Genomic DNA, 22,518 nt, shown 5'->3' with positions numbered 1-22,518 from the left:
TGTTTTTGAAAGAATTGAGCTACACAGGATAAATCATAAGTAATTTCATTAATTTTAGGAGGTCATTCTTTGAGATATTTCAAACAAGAAAAGTTTAATACAATTTTGCTCGTTTTTGCTTCCTTTTCGAGATAAAAATTGTTTTATATGAAACATTTCATAGCATGTTTTTGGAAAACCATTGAGTTAATTCTGAATGTGGTCAGTCAATTTAAGAGAGCAGTGTATTATGTTAATAAATGATTGAAACAATTTTAGTTTTGTACTTTACATGTGTAGAAATTTGATCCGAAAGAATGTAACATTTTAAAATTCCTTTTCAGAACGAAAAGTTACATTTGTTCAGATCAAATTTCTGCACATTTAAAGGGCAAAATAAAATTATTTCATTAATTTATTATCACAATACACTGCTCTTATGAATTGACTTAGCATATTGGAAATTAAATCAATGGCTTTCCCAAAACACACTATGAAATATGTTTCATGTACAACAATTTTTATCTCGAAAAGGAAGCAAGTACGAGCAAAATTGTATTAACATTTTTTGTCTGAAATATCTCAAAGAGTAACCCACTGAAATTAATGGTATTACTTACGGTTCACCCTGTGTAAAACCAGATAGGTGCCCTGATGTTCTTGTAAGAGACTTAATTCACATGCCATGTTATTTTTGAAAATATCAGTAAAATTATAATACATAAGATGAACATTAAGTATGAATCACACTTTAGGGATCATTTCTATAGGTCATTTTGAGCAAAAAATATCCTATGATCAATGTTTAAAGCACTACAGGTGTTGAAATAATAAAAAGTAGAAATGGTTGTGAGCAAAATTGAAAGGAATAAATGCAAAATATACAGAAAGATTAAAAAAAATACTGCATTAATCAGAATATAAACATACCTCCATTTGAAAACAGATTTTCAAATATTCCTTTTTCCACTTCAATGCACTTGGCTGCACAGATGTGAATCATGCACATAGCATGTCATAGCTCAGCACGGCTGATGAGTCCACAATATAAGCAAGTAAGTGTTCTCTTGTTTATACTTCTGTCCAGTACACAAAGTGAGCTGCTACTGTAAAAGAAAAGTGAGGGAGAAATGATCATATTGATAATACATACATCATGTGGTCTCTAATGGGGCATCTTGCAATGTAAGATTGTCAAATGCTGATGTTAGGCCTACTCATCAACAGCTAATATCACCAGACCTGACCTATGAACCCCTCTCCCCATATTTCGTGTCCCAGCAAAACCCCACTCCCCTTAGTGCAAGCCCCATTGTTTGTATGGATTTTCATGAATAAAAAAATTTGATATAAAATTGGATCCATGTGTGACTTCTTTTGCTCAAAATGATGTATAGAACTGATTCCTAAAACACAGGTCATATTTCATGGATCATCATATATATATCTCCTTGGAAGTAACTAATGTTGTTTAGGTGTTCTTTAACTTTGTTATTAATATATTTTCTTCATGTAATTGAGTTTACTCCAAATGGACAAAACTTTGCCAATAAAGGTTTTAATATTTTGGGTAGGTACCATAATTTGACTTACAACAAATTATCATTCCATACTGTCGTATTGTACAGTTCAATACATATTGATCATTCTTCATTGTGTAACTGATGCGAAATTCCTAATTTTATTGTAAAAGTGATCAAGTTTATCCATTTGATGGTGGTTACTATGTTTACTACTGTTGTTTAATTAAATTAAAAGATCTTTTCTTTTCCTTTCAAACACACAACCTTGTATTCTTTTGGAATATGGGCAGTTTCAAGTATCTTCACGTATAATCGACTAAGACCTTTCTGAATTCTGCTAGTCTGATTTTCGTAATTCTATTTCTGAGGTTGAAGCATTTGTCAGGAAAAATTATTACACCTATATATGGTTAGCAGGTGAACTGAACTAAATTTTACCTGGGACATTGAGGATAAGGTCTTTCTCACATACCATTAGGCTACGTCTCAAGTTCTCACTATTTCTTGCCTTTTAGAGAAACCCTTGTTAAGAATTTTTATTTGCTTTTATATATTTTATTCTGAATGACATTTGAACCTGCAAACATCAGATGCAATGGTCAAGCATGGTGATACTTTGACCATGAGGATGACTTCTGAATTGTTGGAGATAGTTTCTCCCACCCTTTTGTTTAAGTACCTACAATCCATATGTAAAGGCTTAAAATGTAACATTTCAAATCTTTAATTATGTGGATTTCCTTTGTTGTTGAGAATGTTTACCTCTTAGGCAGACTAAGACTAATTCTCCATCTCTTAGTTGAATGAAAAATGTAATGAAATGTTTATGTAGTTTATCAACGAAAGTATGGAATTCTTGAGAGAGTTGATGGAGAAAAAAAAAAAAAGACTAGTATACAGGGTGATTCAGGATCTCTGCAACAAACTCTGGAGATTATTTTTCATGAAACAAGCCATGTTCTCGTTAAGGAGCTATGCGACATAAAAACAGGTTTTAGTAACATTTACAATTAATTATGAAATTAATTATTTATTTCTTCAAGTACCCTTGCGAACAGGTTACAAGTGTCCTCTAATTTTGCTGCTCCATTTGAATGGAGAGCCCTTTGGAACATGCTTCTGCTGCTCTTGAAAAATGTATCCTTTACGATGTGTGGAGACATGTGATTCCAAATGGCATCCCAATGCACTTCAGTCTGGTTGTACGAGCACTCTGAACAACATGTAAGGGAACAATGGATAGGAAGACCAAGATCTGTTGTATGGCCAGCGTGATCACCCGACTTCACACCCTTACTGTTTCTTTCTTTCTTTTTTTCTTTCTTTGGAGAACATGTGAAGCGTACATCACTTGAATTGATACCAGAGAGGAACTGACTGTGCGAATATTCTCTGCTTTTAATCAAATTCGACACAGACCAGTAATGTTCGACAGAATAATAAATGTAAAAAGATTCAGGGTAAATACTTTGAACACCTGTAACTTGTCAGCAAACATACTTGAAAAGTAATTCATTTTGTAATTGTAAATGTTACTAAAACTTGGCTTTTTTTTTTTTTTCGATGTCGCATAGCCCCTTAAGGAGACACTGGAGGAACATGAATTGTTTCACGAAAAATGGTCCTCATTGCGAGTTTGTCACAGATGTCCTGAATCACCCTGTATGTAGTAGAACCACTACTCTGGATGCATGATTTTTTTTCCCTAATATTGTCAGTGTAGTCTACTCATATTTGGTAAATAGAGACTAATTGAAGCTGGATTACAGCATACTCAAGTTTGTCTTCACATTGTTCATGTGATTTTCGCACCCTACAGCAACTGAAAGATGCTATCTGACAAGAATATAGAAATATTGAGTTTTTTTAACACAATATTTCTGTAGTGCTCGGAAAAAGTGACACAAGTCAGTTTCCAGAAACCTTTTTTGATAATTTATTGACAACTTACGGAACATCTGTTCACTTGGAAAAAAAAAAATACATAGGTATTCCTCCCATTACAATAATTCATACAGAAAAAAAATCAAATCGACATAAACCAGTGTAAGTTGTCAATAAATTATCAAAAAAGGGTTGTGGAAACTGACTTATGTCACTTTTCCCAAGCACTGCAGATTTGTAACTCTCCAAAGTTTGAAATTATTTTTGCATCAACTTAATCACCTTATATAATATAGTCACGGTATATAGGATGATTTTTATAGCATAATTAAAAAAAAGGCTAGTTACCAACAATGTTTGTTTGTAAGAATAGTATTGTCACAATATCTGTATGAAAACATTGACATAATCTCTTACTATTAATTTACAGTATAACAATATGATTCAATAGTTTGTCAGGATTAGAAGTTATTGCATATTATTTGATTATAGAAGTGTATTATCATTGTTTCTTGCGACTTTTTTTTTTTTTTTTTTTTTTTTTTTTTTTTTTTTTTTTTTTTTTTACTAGTGCCACCAGGTTGTCTTTCGATATTTCTGATCTTTTCTCCTGGCAATGGCTTACATGTTATGAGGTTGGGGAACCTGGAAGGCGAAGTTACATTACCCAATGATATGAAAGAATGATTATGTGGTGCCAGGAGAGATCTTAAATCTAAACTTAACCTAAATTTCAGACCATGGACGAACATAGGAACAATTTCCTGTAAGAAAAAATACTTTAACCAGGAATCGAACCTGGGACCTCATGAATCTCAGACCAATAGACCATGAAGCTGTTTTTTCACCTAAAATATTATACTGTTTATAACATATCAAAGTCTGAAGTGACTTTTGAATGATCTTATGTGTAATAAAAGTTTTATATATCAACTCTGAATTATAATTGAGACTGAGAGAAAATGAAGTGAATCAAGCTGCTTTTATTGCAACACAAACCTATCCACGAAATGAAATGAAGATTGAACATAGAGATCGAAAACTGCAATTGAACTGCAGTATTTGCAATGTACGGAAGTTGACCTTATATGTAAACAGACTTGCAACTCTTGCAGCTAATAGATTGTATAGCAAAAAATGAACTGCACGCAGATTTTGCAGTGGCAGGAGAAAAAGTGCATAGCAAAAGTAGCAATGACTGTTGCTTGAACTACTGTATCTACATAGTTTTGCAACTTTCAAAAGTTTTAACGACTTTGTAAAAAAATCTTTCAAAACTTCTGCACCAGTGTTAGGATCTGACTTATATTTTACTTATTCAACCACCAGAGACTGCTGCAATCTTCTAGACCCATTTGCACAAAGCAGGAAACTCGGGTGAGGATATGAATGCATGTAATATTGCAGCATGCCTTTTTATACAGAGGCAGGGTTCTTTTACGTTAATATAAAGGATTCATATCTTTAACTTCCTTCTGAAGGAAACCTTGCTAAGGATATTTTCCTCCTTAAAAATGCATCAACCCTCAGGCTGGATATGAACTTATGCATCTTGGGTCCACTGGCAAATGTGATTAACCACTAGATCACTGGACCACTAAGAAGTATTTTAAGTAGGATGCTCTGCTGACAATTGGTTCCAGCCCTGTCATTCACTTTCTTATAGTATTTGACCACTTGATTGTCTGAAAACATTTCATATCTGATAATAATGGGGCCAATTGTCATTTTAGAATCTTTTATTTATTTGCAAAACCTTACACCTTATGTCTGTGCTTCAACTTATGGTTATATTTCTATATAATTGTGTCTCTCCATGATTTAAGTGCAATGTCTGCTTTGTTGTTTTCACATGAGAGGTCTTTTTTTTTTTTTTCCTGCACCTAATACTGAGACTTTTACAGAATTACGCTTTGTTAAGACTAATGCTCTTCATATGTTATGAACATGCAAGAGCTTTTTCTCAAGCCAATAAAATTGTAACGAATCAGTGTATGCATTTGTTTCTTGACACTGAATTTTTTGTGATCAGAATAAAACTACCGCATATGAACTCAGTTTTTAATTCATATTCACAAAATCAAAAGGAATGCAACAGATTCCTTAATTAAATTGTTTTTCCTACTTGTTTATATTTTTTTGCCTTTTTATCTTAAGAATTGATTGGTTGGCATTGTGGACCATACTGATTTACTGCCTTTCATGGTTTGCATCTTATGACCTGCATATAAATCTTTAGTTTCACATTTTAAATTATAAATCTTTGTTTGTGCTTCTATCTTTCTTCAGCAGATATTAAGACTTTCCTGTGGACTTGAAGACTTAACATGGGGCATTAAGTTTCAAATATCGTTGAGATTTTAATTTTTCTCTAGTTTCATTATATTGGATAATATAAATAACTTTGTAAAATTACGTCATATACACAGAGTATCAGACTAAACGTTACAAAATGATAGGGTCTATGTAGAACAGCAATATAAACATTTTTCATTCAGCAGTACATGTCCTTTCTTGGACTATGGCCCCTATGAAGTATTGCAACATGCTATCAAAATTTACACAGACTCACATAACTGCCAATACCAGACAAGCCAGCAGCATAGCTCAGTCAGCTAAGGTGCTTGCCTGCTGATCCGGAGTTGCGCTCGGATACAGGTTCGATTTCCATTTGGGCTGATTACCTGGTTGGGTTTTTTCCGAGATTTTGTCCAACCATAAGGCAAATGTCAGGTAATGTATGGCGAATCCTTGGCCTCATCTTGCTATCTCAAATTCCATCGATGCTAAATAACCTCGTAATTGATACAGCGTCGTTAAATAACCAAGTAAAAAAAATACAAGACATAAATGGATTGACCAATATGATTCTATTTTATGACGGTAAAAGTGCTTGTGGATTTTTTTTTTCTGGAATCACATAAAAAACTTAATTTACAAAATGCCAGACAAATGACAAGAGAATCTCATGCAGTAGATCTTCACAACCTCAGATGCTGTCAGAATTGTGCCAGACTTTTTTTTTGAAGAGTCTGACAAGTTTCTGCAGTGATATTGAGTGCTATGTGGAAAGCAATTATATTGACCAGTTTCTGTATAATGGTTGCTAGTGAAAGTTGAAATGCATCTTTTCATCACTGAGGCAAATTTATTGTACAAATAATCTGGAGCGACATTCTGTATATGTCATATCAATCTTCACACACTACGAAGTTTTTGAGAGACATAACTCCTGAATCACGCATAATAGGACAAAAATATTTATATTAGTGTCCTACTTTCACCCTAACTTAATTTCTTTACTGTTTTACTTTCTTAATAATTGAAAAAGTTTGAAGAAAATAATATGAAATTTAATTTCAAATACACATATTTACTTTTCCTCGCAATAAAAAATATTTTCAGGCATTCTGCTTTTCTATCTACCCGACTGTCTATCTCTGTATGTAATGTATGGTTATTAAGACCGCTAGATGTGGTTACCTAGATCTTACTGTAAGGCGAATTTCTTTATTCTTGATGATGACTAACAAAATTGATTATTAATGGAGAAAAATTTTCTCCAGCTCTGAGGATCAAACCCGGGTCTCTCAGTTGAATTTTAACGAGAAATGTTCTCACTTTTTCAAATTCAAATTCAAATTTATTTACAATTTACATTTGAATTGAATACATGTGAATAGATACCCGAAATGAGCATATGCTCGTGCTCGGGCATAGTCCAGTAGTCTACATAAATTTTACAGGGTTCAAATAATAATGCTGCTGATATAAATAATAGTAACAATAATAATAGAATAATCGTAACAGAAATGATACAAAGATTGTAATACAAAATAATTCATTAATAATAATAATAATAATAATAATAATAATAATAATAGTAATAAAACAAAAATATTTACAATAATAAAATAAATACTAAGACGGATAAAATAAAATATAAAACCACTAGCGAGAGTTAACACAACTTAAATAAGCATATAATAACCGGAAAAAATGACAAACTCGAAAATCAACAGAAAAGTTCGTTGTATCGCAGACGACAGCAACCCTGTATTGACATTGTGTTATGCATTATTGGTAGTAGGGGGGGAGCCGAAAGTCTACGTAACTGCCGTTCTCTTCGAATCTTCTCATACAATCATAGGAAGTTAATGCTGCAAAAACAAAATGTCTATGAGTCAAACTGTTCATTATTACAGGATAAATACAAATAATACTGAAATATATTAATCAAGTTTCAGTTATAGATCTCTCCTTTCGTGCAAGAGGTATCATATCAAAATATTTTATGAATGGTGGGGAAAATATAAATTTCAAGAACTTTCTAGTGACAAGATATAGAGTCAAGTACAATCAAGTGTATCTGTAGCAATGCTAAGGAATCATTTATTGGAGGTATACACTGTTATTAATTAAAAAAAGATCTAATTTATATTTATTACAATGTTTAGAAGCTAGTTTCTTTTTATGCCATAAATCAATGGAATTGAACCTTCAATTTTATTTTCATTTCATAAAAGTAATGGTAACAATTTTATATCATACTTAGAAATCCATTACCACTGATTGGATTTGAGCCAGCAAATCTAAGATGTAACAGTGAGCACTGGGGATCATCAGTATGCTTCCTTTGTAATAACTCCATTGTAGATATAATGAAGCACTTTCAAATGTGCAGAATCTCGAATAACAGATCAGTGATCTGTACCAGGAAGCAAGAAGGCTAAAGGAACCTCCAAGAATATACACATTAGAAACAACCATATATAATTAAATTTATGCTTTCAACTTAAAAAATTATTCTGCATTGTCATTTTGGTTGAATTGACATAAACTGGTAAAGAAAGGGATTGGAAATAGTTGTATCCTGAAATACTGACATGCACCTGATAGAACAGAGAAAACCACGAAAATTTATAAGGGATCAAATTGTAGACCTCTCAGATACAGTCTGCATGCCACACAGTATATAACTCATACATTCATGTGTTGGTTATTTGAAAAACATTTAAAGAAGTTTCACAAACTGATGAACTGATTGCAGGGAAAACAAAAACGAACACGTTTTCATTATGTACATGTGGTCTGTAATGTTATCATTTTGCTGAAAGCAACACTTGATCAAATTATACAGATCAAAATAAATGTTGTATATTAGCCGAAATTAAGTTCTTACAATGTTATCAGTTAACATTACAACATTCTGTTTAAATATCAGAAAAGCTGGTGACACTAGTGCCAAAATATGGTGCATTGCTTTCATGTGTGCTTTGATATTTGAAGCTGTTACGTCCAATAGATTTTGTGATACATGAACAGAATGATAAATTTAAAACATAATTCACTGAGCCAATTTCCTTTCAATTAATGTAGGCCTACATTTGTTATTTTCATTAGGTTAACTTAACAAATATTTCTTCAATCAAAGATCACATTTCTGATCCTTTGTATATAACGAAAATTTGTCTGTTCTTGTCTTCTCTGAAAGTCCACATAGAATGTGAAGCTCATTTAATTCACATCTTTATATTCTTAACAAAACAAAATTCTGTAATCTATACTAATAATAAATCTGTAGCCGAAATTTTTCTGGTAATTTTCGATTTTCCAAAAATAATTGGTCCTAACATATATAATTAACCACCCTAAAACCGAAAATCGCTTTTTTGAAATTTTTGTTTGTATGTCTGTCTGTACGTTTGTTACCTTTTCACGCGATAATGGCTGAACGGATTTCGATGAAAATTGGAATATAAATTAAGTTCGTTCTAACTTAGATTTTAGGCTATATGGCATTCAAAATACATTATTTAAAAGGGGGGTTATAAGGGGGCCTGAATTAAATAAATCGAAATATCTCGCTTATTATTGATTTTTGTGAAAAATGTTACATAACAAACGTTTCTTTAAAAATAATTTGCGATAAGTATTATTCCTTGAAACATTTTGATAGGACTGATATTTAATGAGATAAATGAGTTTTAAAATTAAAATAACTGCCGTCTAAGGCCATGTAATGAATTAAAAAACAAATGACTTCGTCTATAAGGGGCTTGGACAGCAACAATCGAAAGCTATGAAAGATAGCCTACAGAGAATGTTTCTGTGTTTGTATGAAGTAATATCGGAAGCTAAATTAACCGATTTGTATAATTAATTATTATTTCACCATTGGAAAGTGTAGTTTCTCTAGATGGACATAATGCTATAATGTTATTACAGTAACTTCTGATATAATATAATATAATATATGTAATATTATATAATATAATTTAAGTTATTTGAAGGGTTCAGAACCATAGTGGGCCAAGTGCCATTTACTGAATACGTAGAAAACAAGGGTTAAAATTAAGTTATTACCATAATTCAAGGGAAACCTATAACAAGTAAAATAAAATATACACATTAAATCTAAATGATGTCAATCTTCATTAAACTATGGTAGCATGTAATAAAAATTAAGAAACATGTTAAAGAAATTGTCATTGCGCCAAATGCGTGTCTCTGGACCAAAATGATCGCATTTTAATTATTTGGATGCAGTTTAAATTAAGTAATATATTAAACGATTTATCCTTCTATCAAACACGAATGTTCCCTGGATCAAATGTCCTATTTTAATTATGTAATTACTTTATATTTATTTCTAACGGGTGCAGCGGAGCGCACGGGTACGGCTAGTATGATAATAAAAATAGCAGGTATTCATGAAAAACTTGTAAAAAATATACCAAAAAAAAAAGCATCAGTGCATTCTATTGGATTGCTAGCAATACTCCAATGTTGGCCGTTAGAAGAAGAGAAAAGCATAAAAAAACTCGAAAGCTATAATTTTAAGTGCCTATCTTAAATTCGTAATAGTGAGAAAACAACAGAACAAGTACCTGAATTTATATAACCTATCTAGAAAATGTATTTTTCCAAAAACTATTTGGTATAGGTGAGTCCAGGTTATGTACAGTAATGGCAAAAAAACTGGATCTTGTAACTGATTTCAGAGCCTTGTTCACACCAGAGCACGATAGACTGGTAACTAATGTGGAGTAATGGTCAGCGCGTCTGGCCGCAAAACCAGGTGGCCCGGGTTCGAATCCTGGTTGAGGTTTTTTCCGGGGTTGTCCCTCAACCCAACACGAGCAAATGCTGGGTAACTTTCAGTGCTGGACCCCGGACTCATTTCACTGGCATTATCACCTTCACATCATTCAGATGCTAAATAACCTAGATGTTGATACAGCGTCGTAAAATAACCCAATAAAATAAAAAAAACTAAGACTTTGTGGTTCGAACCCTGCCTGGGAAGGAAACTTTTTTTTTGTTCCTTATTCAAATTTATTCCCAACACTTTTTGAATGCAGCGATATTTTACTACTTAATTAACTTATTATTCCCAGAACATGAATTTTACCAGCAATCGATAAGTATTGAGAATAAATATGAATAAGGAACAAAAAAAAAGTTTCCTTCCCAGGCAGGATTCGAACAACGAAAGTCTAGTTACCAGTCTATCGTGGTCTGGAGTGAACAAGGCTCTGAAATCAGCTACAAGGGTCTGTCCGATTTTTTTTTCCACTACTGTACAATAGCAAAATCTGTTTGTAGTAGTAAGGAAATTAGAAAGAGGAGAGGCAGTGACCGAAAGAGAGCACTACATATAGAAAAGAAGAGGAAAGTAGTGGAATTTATTTCTAATTGAGTGCACACAAATCACATTATAACAAAAGTAAAAGCCAGAGACTACATTTGGCTTCAATTTAAATATTAAAAAGGTCTTCAGAATTTATAATGAAAGTGTAATATGAGACTTCAGAGTAAAAAATACAGTTAAAAGAGTGTTGAGTAACTTCTTTTCCTATTACGGATATACATCTTCAGCCGTCTTACATGTCGTACCAACGTAACTTACGAAACATTACGAACGTTTCATGCTAGTTTGCAATTTTCCAGCGGGATAGAAATTCGGCCATTTTCATACCTCAGGGAAGTGTGTAGTGGTAAGAAAATGGAGTGTTATGACAGGTTAGGTTAGTTTAGACTTTTATTATGTCTTACGTACTTATCTGTGACAGGTTAGGTTACGATAGTTTAGGGTTTTCGTATGCCTTGTATAGGCAAGTCTGTGACAGGTTAGGTTAGGATTTTAGTGACAGGTTAGGTTAGGATAGTTTAGGCTTTTGTTATGCCTTGTATAGGCGAATCTGTGACAAGTTAGGTTAGGTTAATTTAGGATTTTAATGACAGGTTAGGTTAGGTTAGACTTTTATTATCCTCGTCAAGATGAAGGTGAAAGCGGTTGAGTGTGGCGCTCTTGAACAGGTAGTGATTTTTTGTTTTCTACGTTGGCAGTTCAAGTCAGTCGGTGTCTATTCCAAAATCGATGGAAGTCACTCAATGCTCGTTTCTCCAAAGATACTTTTCGGACAGAATTCAATATAGGATTTGGTACAATGGCAAATGATGAATGCAGTTACTGCAACACATGCTGTTACACATAAGAAACTGCTATGATACAGCGACAAAGAACAGACTTCTGGCCGAGTTAGGCGCACATAGACTTCATGCCAAAATGTTCCATAAAATTATGGGAACAGAACCTAATAAGAGACAGTAATTTTGGAAAAATTTGGCACACACTGGTCTCGAGTAGTCACGAACTTTGGCCTGAATATGAAGTATGTAAAATTAGTTTTTATTGGTCTGTTTTCCATTTAATTTAGTGACTGATAGATTTATTTTATGACAATAATAAAAATGAACGTGATTAGTTGGCACATGCAGCGAGACTAGATTATATTGAAGAAGGGGTAGGAGGACTATGCTGTATGGTGATGTAGATTTTATTACTCTGAAGTGAAAAATTAGAAAAAGAAAAACGATTATGGATAAAAAATAATCAAATCTAAATAATTATATCATTTTTTCAAAAAGTTCAAGGAGGAGTTTAAACCCAATACCCCCTCCCCCTTGCGTACACCCCTGATTTGATTCCACATATCATGAAAGTTGTACATAATATGATTTGATACAACATATCATTTTCATAACGAAAACAAGGCAGGAAACAATACAAACTGTTTAGACATTAGATAACAGTCTTAAAGAATACAGACTCGATTTTATGAAATCGCTTCAAACTAAATTTATACTCTGGGTATATTTAATGACTTGAAATGACATTCCACACAATTGATACAGCCTATTTATAAATAGTGTGTATATTATCGTTACATTTCAAAACTGGAGAGAGATGTGGAGTATTGTTCGCATATATTTCTGCAGTTGAAGATGATACTTGATATGAACACTTTGGAGCCACAACTCTAGATTATATATACATAACAAATTTCGCTGTCTGGGAAAAGATAAGAGATTTAGCAACTACAATGCTTCAAGCATGTTTGGAATTCATAAACACAAGATAACCACAAGAAGATTTGATAAAAGAAGAATAGTTTTTTTTAAGGAATAGATAAAATAAGCAGGAAAGAGAATAGATATTGAAATCTTTTCATAGTTTATCAGTGGAGTATTTTAAGCTGTTGCTGACCCAACCGTGCTTATATTTGGAGGCCCCTTCTCTTGCACCCAACAAATTGTGCATTATCAGTGTTAGGTTTTATGCACCTTTCATTAAAATTATGAATGTGCCTAAGCTTAACTTTAAAGTGATGCTCCACTGGTAAACTATTTCACATTTTATTATATTTTTTATGGATTATTGATTAGCAGGCATCTTTAAAACAATGAATTTTTTAAATAATGTAGCCCACAATTTGCTCCTCCCTTACAACTACCTTATAACTTGTAATGTTCACATTGCGAGGAAATAGGCAAACAAAGCAGAGCAAGATTTCCATTACACTGTTAATAACTTCAACTGGGAAAATTTCACATAGTCTCGTTACTTGTCTTATGCTATGAAAACAATAATTAAAATTATCCATTAAGGAATTATTTGCAAATTAGGATAAAATTCAAATACATTTCCTATCCAAGACTACTTCCTGTGCATATTTATACGAGGGGTGTTCAAAAAGTTCTTACCCTCACCATGATCTAGATGCGGTAGGGATCTGAAATTTTGCAGGTTTATAGGTGAATATCTTAGTAATGTGCGTGCTAACTTTTATTCTTGTTGGTCGAAGTGAACTATAGTTAGAGAGTCAAGAAAATTGGAGGAGGCGTCATGCTGGACAAAGTTAAGTACTGAGCCATGATTAGGTTTCTCCATCTTCAAGGGAAATCTGCCAAAATAATTTATGAAGAGATTAGATTAATGACCAATGAGTGAAAGCTGAGTGTATCGATATGATCCTGAAACTAAATAAATGAGTAAAACATGGAAACAACCCTCATCCCCCACCCTCAAAGAGGCTAAGGTGCAACAATCATCCAACAAGGTCATATTGTCAGTGTTTTGGGATTATAAGGGTATAATATTGACATATTACTTACAAAAAGGGTCTACAATTACAGGAGCATATTACAGGAACTTACTACAAAAGCTACAGAATGCTAACAAAGAAAAAAAAAACGAGGTTTGCTATCAAAAGTTGTGTTGCTGCTAGCTGACAATGCACACTGAGCTGCAGAAACTGTCACTTTTGTTTGCAATTGTGGCTATGAATCTATCCCACCCACCGTAGGCCCTACTCACCTGACCTGGAACCTTCAGAATTCTTCCTGTTTCCAGATATGAAGAAACATTTACAAGGAAGAAGATTTCCCAATGATGAGGCAGTAATTAATGAAGTTGAGACCTGGACTGCAGACTTCTACACAAATGGTATTAAAGGACTGTTCCACAGATGCGAGAAGTGTGTAACCATAGGAGGTGTAAAGAAAGAAGAGTCAGTGGACTAAATATCAGATCTCTAGCACATCCAAATCATGGTGAGGGTAAGAACTTTTTGAACACCCCTTGTGTCAGAATTTAAATTCGAACCTTTACGAACATTTGTTCACATTTCCTGCCCACACTCTTACCCTCTAGGTTAATGAGGCGACTATCATAAAGCAGTTCGAAAAGTGATACATTACAGTACAGTCCAAGTCTCCTGATGTTTGGGGCGTGTTTACTTATACAGCAATAGCCAGTAGCAACAGTGCTGTGTTGCCGTGTACGAATATTCATTGACGTCACTTGTAAAAATATTATGTCCGCTTGGATAAATTCTTCGTGACAGGGTGTCTACATGAGATTAGGTTGAATGACATTTTTCTGAATATACAGAAACAAGAATCTCATTTCTACCCCAAGTAGTTCATATTTTATGCGTCTTAATGTCTAGCTGATTTATGGTTCTCCACGAATGATGTTTACATAGCTGCATGCTGATAAAGTCTTTTGAAGCATCAAGAGCAATACTATTAACTGTAAACAGTATCCATTCAGCAATATAGACATAGTTATGAGGTGAGAGCGAAAATGCCAGCTCAGTTTCTGTTTGTGTTGTGTGTAGGTATTCGACGTGCTTTGTGTCTGTCAGTGAAGTCAATAATTCGTTTGTAATAAACATTTTCTGTGTGTTCTTATCAGTTTATTACTTTATTTATTTATTAGTAGTATAAAATTCAATTATGTCATTCAGCAAGGCCAGTACTATAGTCAAAGTAATAGATCCAGTAGATATAGTAGCAAAGTTCGAAAAATCATATTTAATGTCTACAATTTCTTTAAAAAATATTCGTCCGAAGAAAGCTGTAAAAATCTTAACTCTTCAAAGTGTTAAGAACTAACTGCCGAGACATGTTTAATAAATGTATCAACTATGTCACGTGTATGCAGAGAAGTGTAAAAGGCGAAACACAGGGTGCTCAGAAATTGTTCGTCTAGCCTAGAAAACATACTAATATACCTAAAAGAGTGACTAATTTTAATGACTTCGAAAACATACCATTGGCTTTCCCCTGGAATTGCAAATATCACTTTAAAGGCATAATTTCTTAATACGTAACTTGTTATTATATAAATAATTGAGAACGGATTCTGTTTTCAACACCAGCCACCCATCTCTCCTGCCAGACGAGTTCGGTGGAGCATGCATCACCCACTCTGTAGGTTTAACATCACGCTTGCTCTTTATTGGCTCTCACAAAACGTCATAAGATTTGGACTCCATTTTACATCTTCTTTTATACTGTTAAAACTCTTGTGGGCATTTGTTCACATTATCTTTTTACAGTCATACCTCTTAGGCTAATGAAGCACTGCTGTCACGTGACCTATAAAGGAATATGATAGATATTTATAGTTTACTGCCAAATATCTTCTTTTGTATTGTCAAACATGTCCATATATGTATAGAGCTTAGGCAGGTTCGTACATTTGTATGAATCTGAAAGGTATTTACAAAAATATACAGCACTCAGTCATTTCTTGACTAGCTCATCATCATCATCATACATGGCATGACAGCCCATTATGGACCCTAGCCTTCTTCAGAATGTCCTTCCAGACTTCTCTATTTGCTGCTAAATTTTTCCAATTTCTAATTTTACTAATTCTAATATCCTGCAAGACATCATCTTCCCATCTTAATTTCGGTCTTCCAACTTTTCTTGTTTGTAATGGTTGTGTCATATAGATCTTTTTAACAGTTTTATTATTGTCCATACATATCAAATGTCCAGCCCAGGCCAATCTATTAATTTTAATATACTTCACTAAGTCAGGTTCCTTATATAATTCATACAATTCACAATTTGTCCTCCTTCAAGTATCACCTTCTTTCACAAGCCCAAAAATAGTTCTTAGTATCTTTCAAAAGTAGCCAGAGATTTCTCATCTGACTTTAAAAGAGTCCAAGTTTCTGATGCATATGTAATTACTGGTCTTATAAGAGTTTTATAAATCAGTAGTTTGGTTTTCTTTGTTATTAAATGTGATCTAAGATGTTTTCTAAGTCCAAAGAAACATCTATTTGCAGCTATTATGCATTTTTGAATTTCTATATGGCTATCATTCTTACAAGTGATTTCTGAGCCCAAATATTTAAACGTATGAACAGTCTGGAATTTGTATGAATCTATTACAATATGCGATGGATAATATGTTCATTTCTTACTGGAAAATGGCATATATTTAGTCTTACATTGATTAATTTGCGAATTCATTTTTCTAGCAGCATTTTCAAATCTTATAAAGGCTTCCTTCATTGCAGACTGCATTCTTCCAATTATGTCAATGTCATCTGCATAGGCAATAATTTGCATAGATTTGTAGAATATTGTGCTTCTTGACTAGCTATACCTGACATATTTTGGAATGATGAATTATATGTATAAATCTTAATGTTTTATTCTCTATTTTTTTAGGAGCTGGGGTCGCCAGCTACTGCAGCACAGTGGATAAAGAATTTGATCCTCCTGTGGAGATGATGGTGAATGATTTTGATGATGAAAGAACATTGGATGAAGAAGAAGCATTGGAAGGATCAGAAGACCCTCAAATTGAACTTTCTAACCTGCAGAGAGAAGGTGATATGCCATTAGAAGAATTGCTAGCCATGTACGGATACGGCGACCCTACAGCTGAGAATTTGCAATCAAGTAGTTCAGAAATGTCAAACCAAGAAATGGCACTTGAGAATGATGATATTGCGAGAGACATGTTAGAGGAGGACTGTGATGATAAGAATGGTCAAACTGATTTGCAGCAGTTATATATCAACATGCCTGAGAAGGAGTCTGAAGAGAATGCTGGCACATCGCGATTGTTGCGGTTGTCTCGACCTCAGAGTGAGGAAGAGGAGGAGGATTATGACTATAGTCCAGATGAGGAGGAATGGCGTAAGACTATCATGGTGGGAAGTGATTATCAAGCAGGAATTCCTGAAGGACTTTGTAAGTATGATGATGCTCTGCCTTACGAAAATGAAGACAAGTTGTTGTGGAATCCGAGTTCTTTGACAGAACGCGATGTGGAGGACTTTCTCGTGAAAGCACAGGAACCGCTTGTGAACAATGCGCAGGGAGTGAATGCCATACCTACAGGGACTCATACAAGGGATGACGAACAAGCTCTCTACCTGCTGTTGCAGTGTGGTTACAATGTCGAAGAAGCCTTGAGAAGAAGACGCATGAATGTTGTGCCACCAACTGATACCATGAGTCTGTGGTCTGAAGAGGAGTGCAGAAATTTTGAGAATGGCCTTCGCAGTTATGGTAAAGATTTTCATCTAATCCAACAAAACAAGGTGAGAACACGATCAGTTGGGGAACTTGTACAATTTTATTACCTGTGGAAGAAGACAGAACGACATGACATTTTTGCCAATAAGGCAAGATTGGAGAAGAAGAAGTACACTTTACATCCAGGTATTACGGATTACATGGATAGGTTCCTCGAGGAACAAGAGAGTGGTACTGTTACTCACAGAGATAGGAGCTCTTCTCCCAACATCCACTGCCTTATATATGGAGACCCCAAGCGTCATAGAGTGCAGGAAAATGCTGCAGGGGAAACCGTGACGCACCCCTCATCAATATCTTATTCTGGAGATCCGTTGAGTGATCTTGCAAACCATCTTGATAAAGAGAGTTTGGAGTCTCTTGTGAACTTGGCAGCAACTGCTGCTGGAGGAATGGACAGTGGAAATGTGGACACAAGGGGAGACTTAGAGGATGGGGGCTCTACATCTGGTGCTACTGCAGTTACACAAGCGAGCAGTGCTCCATTGAACAGTGTCGAGATGGCATTCTCCAGCACAACTGTCACCACGCCTACTTTGCTCGCCTCAACAGATACCTCGTCTCACGCCACAGAATCTGTCGCTCAGTGATGCAAGAAGAAACGATGTGTGTGATGTGCAATGAATCTTAAGTTCAGTTCCTTTTTTTTTCACCCTCCGATTCTGGAATTTGGTCCATAAATATTTTCATGAATTATATTTGACAAATATGTGACAGTGAGAGAAGTGTGTAGTATCTTTTTGTAAGCCATATCATACACGAAGCCATTGGTATAAATGGGTACATGCGACTGGTGCAAAAGATTAGGTATAAACTAATACCACTTGATTTTGTTACAAGAAATTGAAGTGTGCGGGTGTTGATGAGCAGTTGGATCAAGTTTTCAGGGTTCATGATACAAATAATGGCTGCAAACTAAAGCAGTTTTTTATATACATATATATGAGGTGCAGTGATGCCAATTTGCTTTTGGCTTACCATGTTTGGTGACGCTCAAGAAAAGTTGAGATAAGAGATGTGAAATGTTAAGACTATCGTATCATATCACAGAAGAAGATTGCATTGCAGAATATATGTTACTTTGATATAACAGTATTTTTATTTAAATGAAAATTACTATAAATCAGAAGCAATTACATGTGTAATAGTGCATATAGTTGTAGAAAATATTTTATAATAACATTTTTATATCAAAGAGTTTTCAAAGTAAAATAGCATAGGCAACATTGGTCCATGATATTTTGCTGCATTTTATTATTACTTTCGTGTAACTATGGACTGCAAGCTTTATGGTATTGTGTGTGTTGTATACAAATCGATACATAGACTGGTTTTAAAGTGGCTTACTCAGGGCAAAATGGCCGTTTTTCTCAAACGTTTTTTCTATAATATATTACAGTTTTTCTTCCAAAAATTCTAGTCAGCACAGCAATTGTACTGCAGAAGCTTCAGTGATTTATTATTAAAAAAATACAATGACAATACTTGCGAATTTTGTTATTCAGAAGTTTAAAGCAGAAGATTTTTCTAATGTGTGAACTAACAGATTTTCTTGTTTGAGTATTGATTTATCCAGATTTCTTTTTCACATATACTACAAAATTTATTTTTATTTTCTTGTTGATAACACATTTTATATATTATTGAATTTCTATCTGAAAGATAGGAATGCAACAGGCAGAAAAGGTGTATATGTTTGCTAGTATCCAGAAGACTTTTGAAGAATAAATATTTTAAATTTGAATATTTTAAAAATAAATTAAATATTATTCTATTGTAGGGTTTTCTCAGTATATCACATACATACATATGAATAGGTAACAAAACCCTAATAATTATATTGCTCCTGGCTTAATTTTCTTTTTAATCTTTCTAAAATATATTGTTAACTAGTTTTACAGTGTGAACATTTTACTGTTATTGTAACGTATTTTATTGTTACTTATTTGTGCTGCAAATTTAGCAAGACTAAATCTGGAAACATGGCTATGCTGTACGATATTTTAAGTCAAAACATATAACAAGACTTGTGATGAAACGTTAACTGATTAAATTGCTTTTGAAGTATGAAAATTATTTTACTCTACATTGCATTTCATATCTATGTGTAATTTAATAATTCAGTATTCACACACACAACAAAAAGTATTAACTTTTCAATGAAAAATAGGTAAAACACACAAAATAGACACTGTCAAAGTGGGACTTTTTAGGTTTCATAAAGAAATAAACATGAATTTGGGCTTAATTATCCTTAAGCTGAATAAATATAACTTTCTTCACAAATATCTGTAAAGGGAAAATTTTTTATCTAAAATTTGTTCTCTGTAACATATGTGAAACAACAAAAATTGTGATCCAGAGCCACCTTCATTGGTACCCAGCCCTTGAAATGTCAAGTAAGATTTTTCAAGTTCTGTGAAGTCCTTTGCATAATTTTCTCCATGCACGACTATTACCTCAATCTTATTGTTATAGCTGCAGTCACTGTTACGTTCTGTTTATGTGTCAGTGCAAATGTGTCCGTGCTGAAAATTCATAGACATTTATATTTACATACCATAGACAATCATGCTTTGTTTCCTGAAGGTCAGACCAAATGGAGGTTAGAAACTTTCTGCTTGAGGAACCAATTAATAATACAGTAAAACTTCATTTATACATTTTTATTGGAGTTGGAAGAAGAAAACGCATAAATGAAACAAATATATAACTGAAATGACATCTCAAATAGCATTTGAAGACTACGTGGTGTGTCTAAAAAGTTCGGTGAATGGTGTCATATCTGAACGGCAACTTGGCGCATGTGCTTGCGCATGCGCATGGTTCTTCAGAGACTTGGGGAGAATCGATACACAGCATGCAATGCATGTGACTGGCAGTGTAAACAGACTGCGACCAGTTGAACGTAGTCAGTGTGAGAGGAAGTGTCACAGCACAAAAGCAACGTGTAAACATCAAGTTCTGCTACAAATTGGGGAAGACTGCAACGGAGACACATGGAATGTTGGTGCAGGTGTACAGGAGGGAAGCCATGAGCAGAAAATGTGTTTACGAATGGTTTAAACGCTTCCGTGAAGGGAAGGAAACAATTGAGGATGAGCCACGTTCAGGTCGGCCATCGACAAGCAGAACCCCAGAAATGATCGAGAAAGTGCGACAAATGCTGGCACAAGATCGCCGACTGACTCTAAGATTCATTGCAGAGGAATTGGACATTAGCAAGGACACGATGCACACCATCGTCCGCGATGATTTGGGTAAGCGGAAGATCTGCTTCCGATTTGTGCCGCACAAACTCACAGACGAGCAGAAAGCAAAACGGATGGAAACTTCTGGTGATTTCATTTCCATGTGTGATCAGGACCCATTGCTTCTGAAAACTATCGTCACGGGAGATGAGTCCTGGTGCTACCAGTTCGATTCGGAATCAAAACGGCAATCGATGTTATGGTGTTCGACCTCCCCGCGACAAAAAAAAAATAAAATAAAATAAAAATAAAAAAAAAAAGCCGTCTGCAAAAATCCAAGGTGAAAACACTGTTGATAGCTTTCTTCGACAACAACAGCATCATCCACAAGGAATTTGTTCCTGCAGGTCAAAGCATTAATGCAACAATTTACCAGTCCGTTTTGAACCGAATGCTACAGCGTATCCGGCGGGTTCGGCCAGAGTTGCACAGGACTTGAAAATGGATGCTGCTCCATGACAATGCCCCTGCACACTGTGCGATCCGTGTGCGCCAATTCCTGGCTCAGAAAATGGTAACTGTTCGTGAACACCCTCCGTACTCCCCTGATCTGGCCGCCTTCAAGCGGGGAAACAGGAAGAAGTCCGCAAGAACCAGATCAGGGGAGTACGGAGGGTGTCAAGAACAGTTACCATCTTCTGAGCCAGGAATTGGCGCACACGGATCGCACAGTGTGCAGGGGCATTGTCATGGAGCAGCATCCATTTTCAAGTCCTGTGCAACTCTGGCCGAACCCGCCGGATACGCTGTAGCAATCGGTTCAAAACGGACTGGTAAATTGCAGCATTAATGCTTTGACCTGCAGGAACACATTCCTTGTTAATGATGCCGTTGTTGTCGAAGAAGGCGCTCAACAGTGTTTTCACCTTGGATTTTTGCAGACGGCTTTTTTTTTTTTTTTTTTTTTGTGGTCGCGGGGAAGTCGGTGAACACCATGACATCTATTGCCGTTTTGATTCCGGATCGAACTGGTAGCACCAGGTCTCATCTCCCATGACGATGGTTTTCAGAAGCAATGGGTCCTGGTCACACATGGAAATGAAATCACCAGAAGTTTCCATCCGTTTTGCTTTCTGCTCGTCTGTGAGCTTGTGCGGCACAAATCAGGAGCAGATCTTCCGCTCACCCAAATCATCGCGGACGATGGTGTGCATCGTGTCCTTGCTAATGTCCAATTCCTCCGCAATCAATCTTAGAGTCAGTCGCCGATCTTGTGCCAGCATTTGTCGCACTTTCTCGATCATTTCTGGGGTTCTGCTTGTCGATGGCCGACCTGAACGTGGCTCATCCTCAATTGTTTCCTTCCCTTCATGGAAGCGTTTAAACCATTCGTAAACACATTTTCTGCTCGCGGCTTCCCTCCCGTACACCTTCACCAACATTCCTTGTGTCTCCATTGCAGTCTTCCCCAATTTGTAGCAGAACTTGATGTTTACACGTTGCTCCATTGCACTGTGACACTTCCTCTCACACTGACTACGTTCAACTGGTCGCAGTCTGTTTACTCTGCCAGTCACATGCGCCAAGTTGCCGTTCAGATATGACACCATATTCACCGAACTTTTTAGACACACCACGTATATGAGGAGAACGAGTTAAGTCAGTTTAGTAAAATTGTCACAAGAGAAATTATTTATAACTTCGCAATTAAGGGGGAATATACATGTTTAACCACTAAAAAA

The 22,518-nt window shown here is 35.0% G+C and overlaps 2 protein-coding genes across 6 annotated transcripts in view; one reads left to right on the top strand and one right to left on the bottom strand.

Moving 5' to 3' along the window:
- The window catches only part of TAF1B (TATA box-binding protein-associated factor RNA polymerase I subunit B), a 57,520-nt gene extending 56,590 nt beyond the window's left edge, over positions 1–930 (bottom strand). Inside the window, exon 1 of the mRNA XM_069839355.1 lies at positions 910–930. Within this exon, the coding sequence (XP_069695456.1) occupies positions 910–915 (6 nt within the window). The 5' untranslated portion in view covers positions 916–930. The remainder of the gene's footprint in view (positions 1–909) is intronic.
- LOC138708958 (mesoderm induction early response protein 1) overlaps positions 1–20,513 on the top strand; it is a 36,560-nt gene extending 16,047 nt beyond the window's left edge. For 2 of the 5 annotated variants that reach the window (XM_069839358.1, XM_069839357.1), the window contains 2 exons: positions 14,086–14,291; positions 16,710–20,513. In XM_069839358.1, coding sequence (XP_069695459.1) covers positions 14,201–14,291; positions 16,710–18,175 — 1,557 coding nt within the window. In that variant the 5' untranslated portion in view covers positions 14,086–14,200 and the 3' untranslated portion in view covers positions 18,176–20,513. The remainder of the gene's footprint in view (positions 1–14,085; positions 14,292–16,709) is intronic. The other 3 variants (XM_069839360.1, XM_069839361.1, XM_069839359.1) reach the window with 2 other exon arrangements.
- Positions 20,514–22,518: the final 2,005 nt, after the last annotated feature.

Source organism: Periplaneta americana, chromosome 11 (assembly GCF_040183065.1).
Source record: "Periplaneta americana isolate PAMFEO1 chromosome 11, P.americana_PAMFEO1_priV1, whole genome shotgun sequence".
Taxonomy (NCBI): Eukaryota; Metazoa; Arthropoda; class Insecta; order Blattodea; family Blattidae; genus Periplaneta; species Periplaneta americana.
This window is presented reverse-complemented; position numbering and strand designations above follow the sequence as displayed.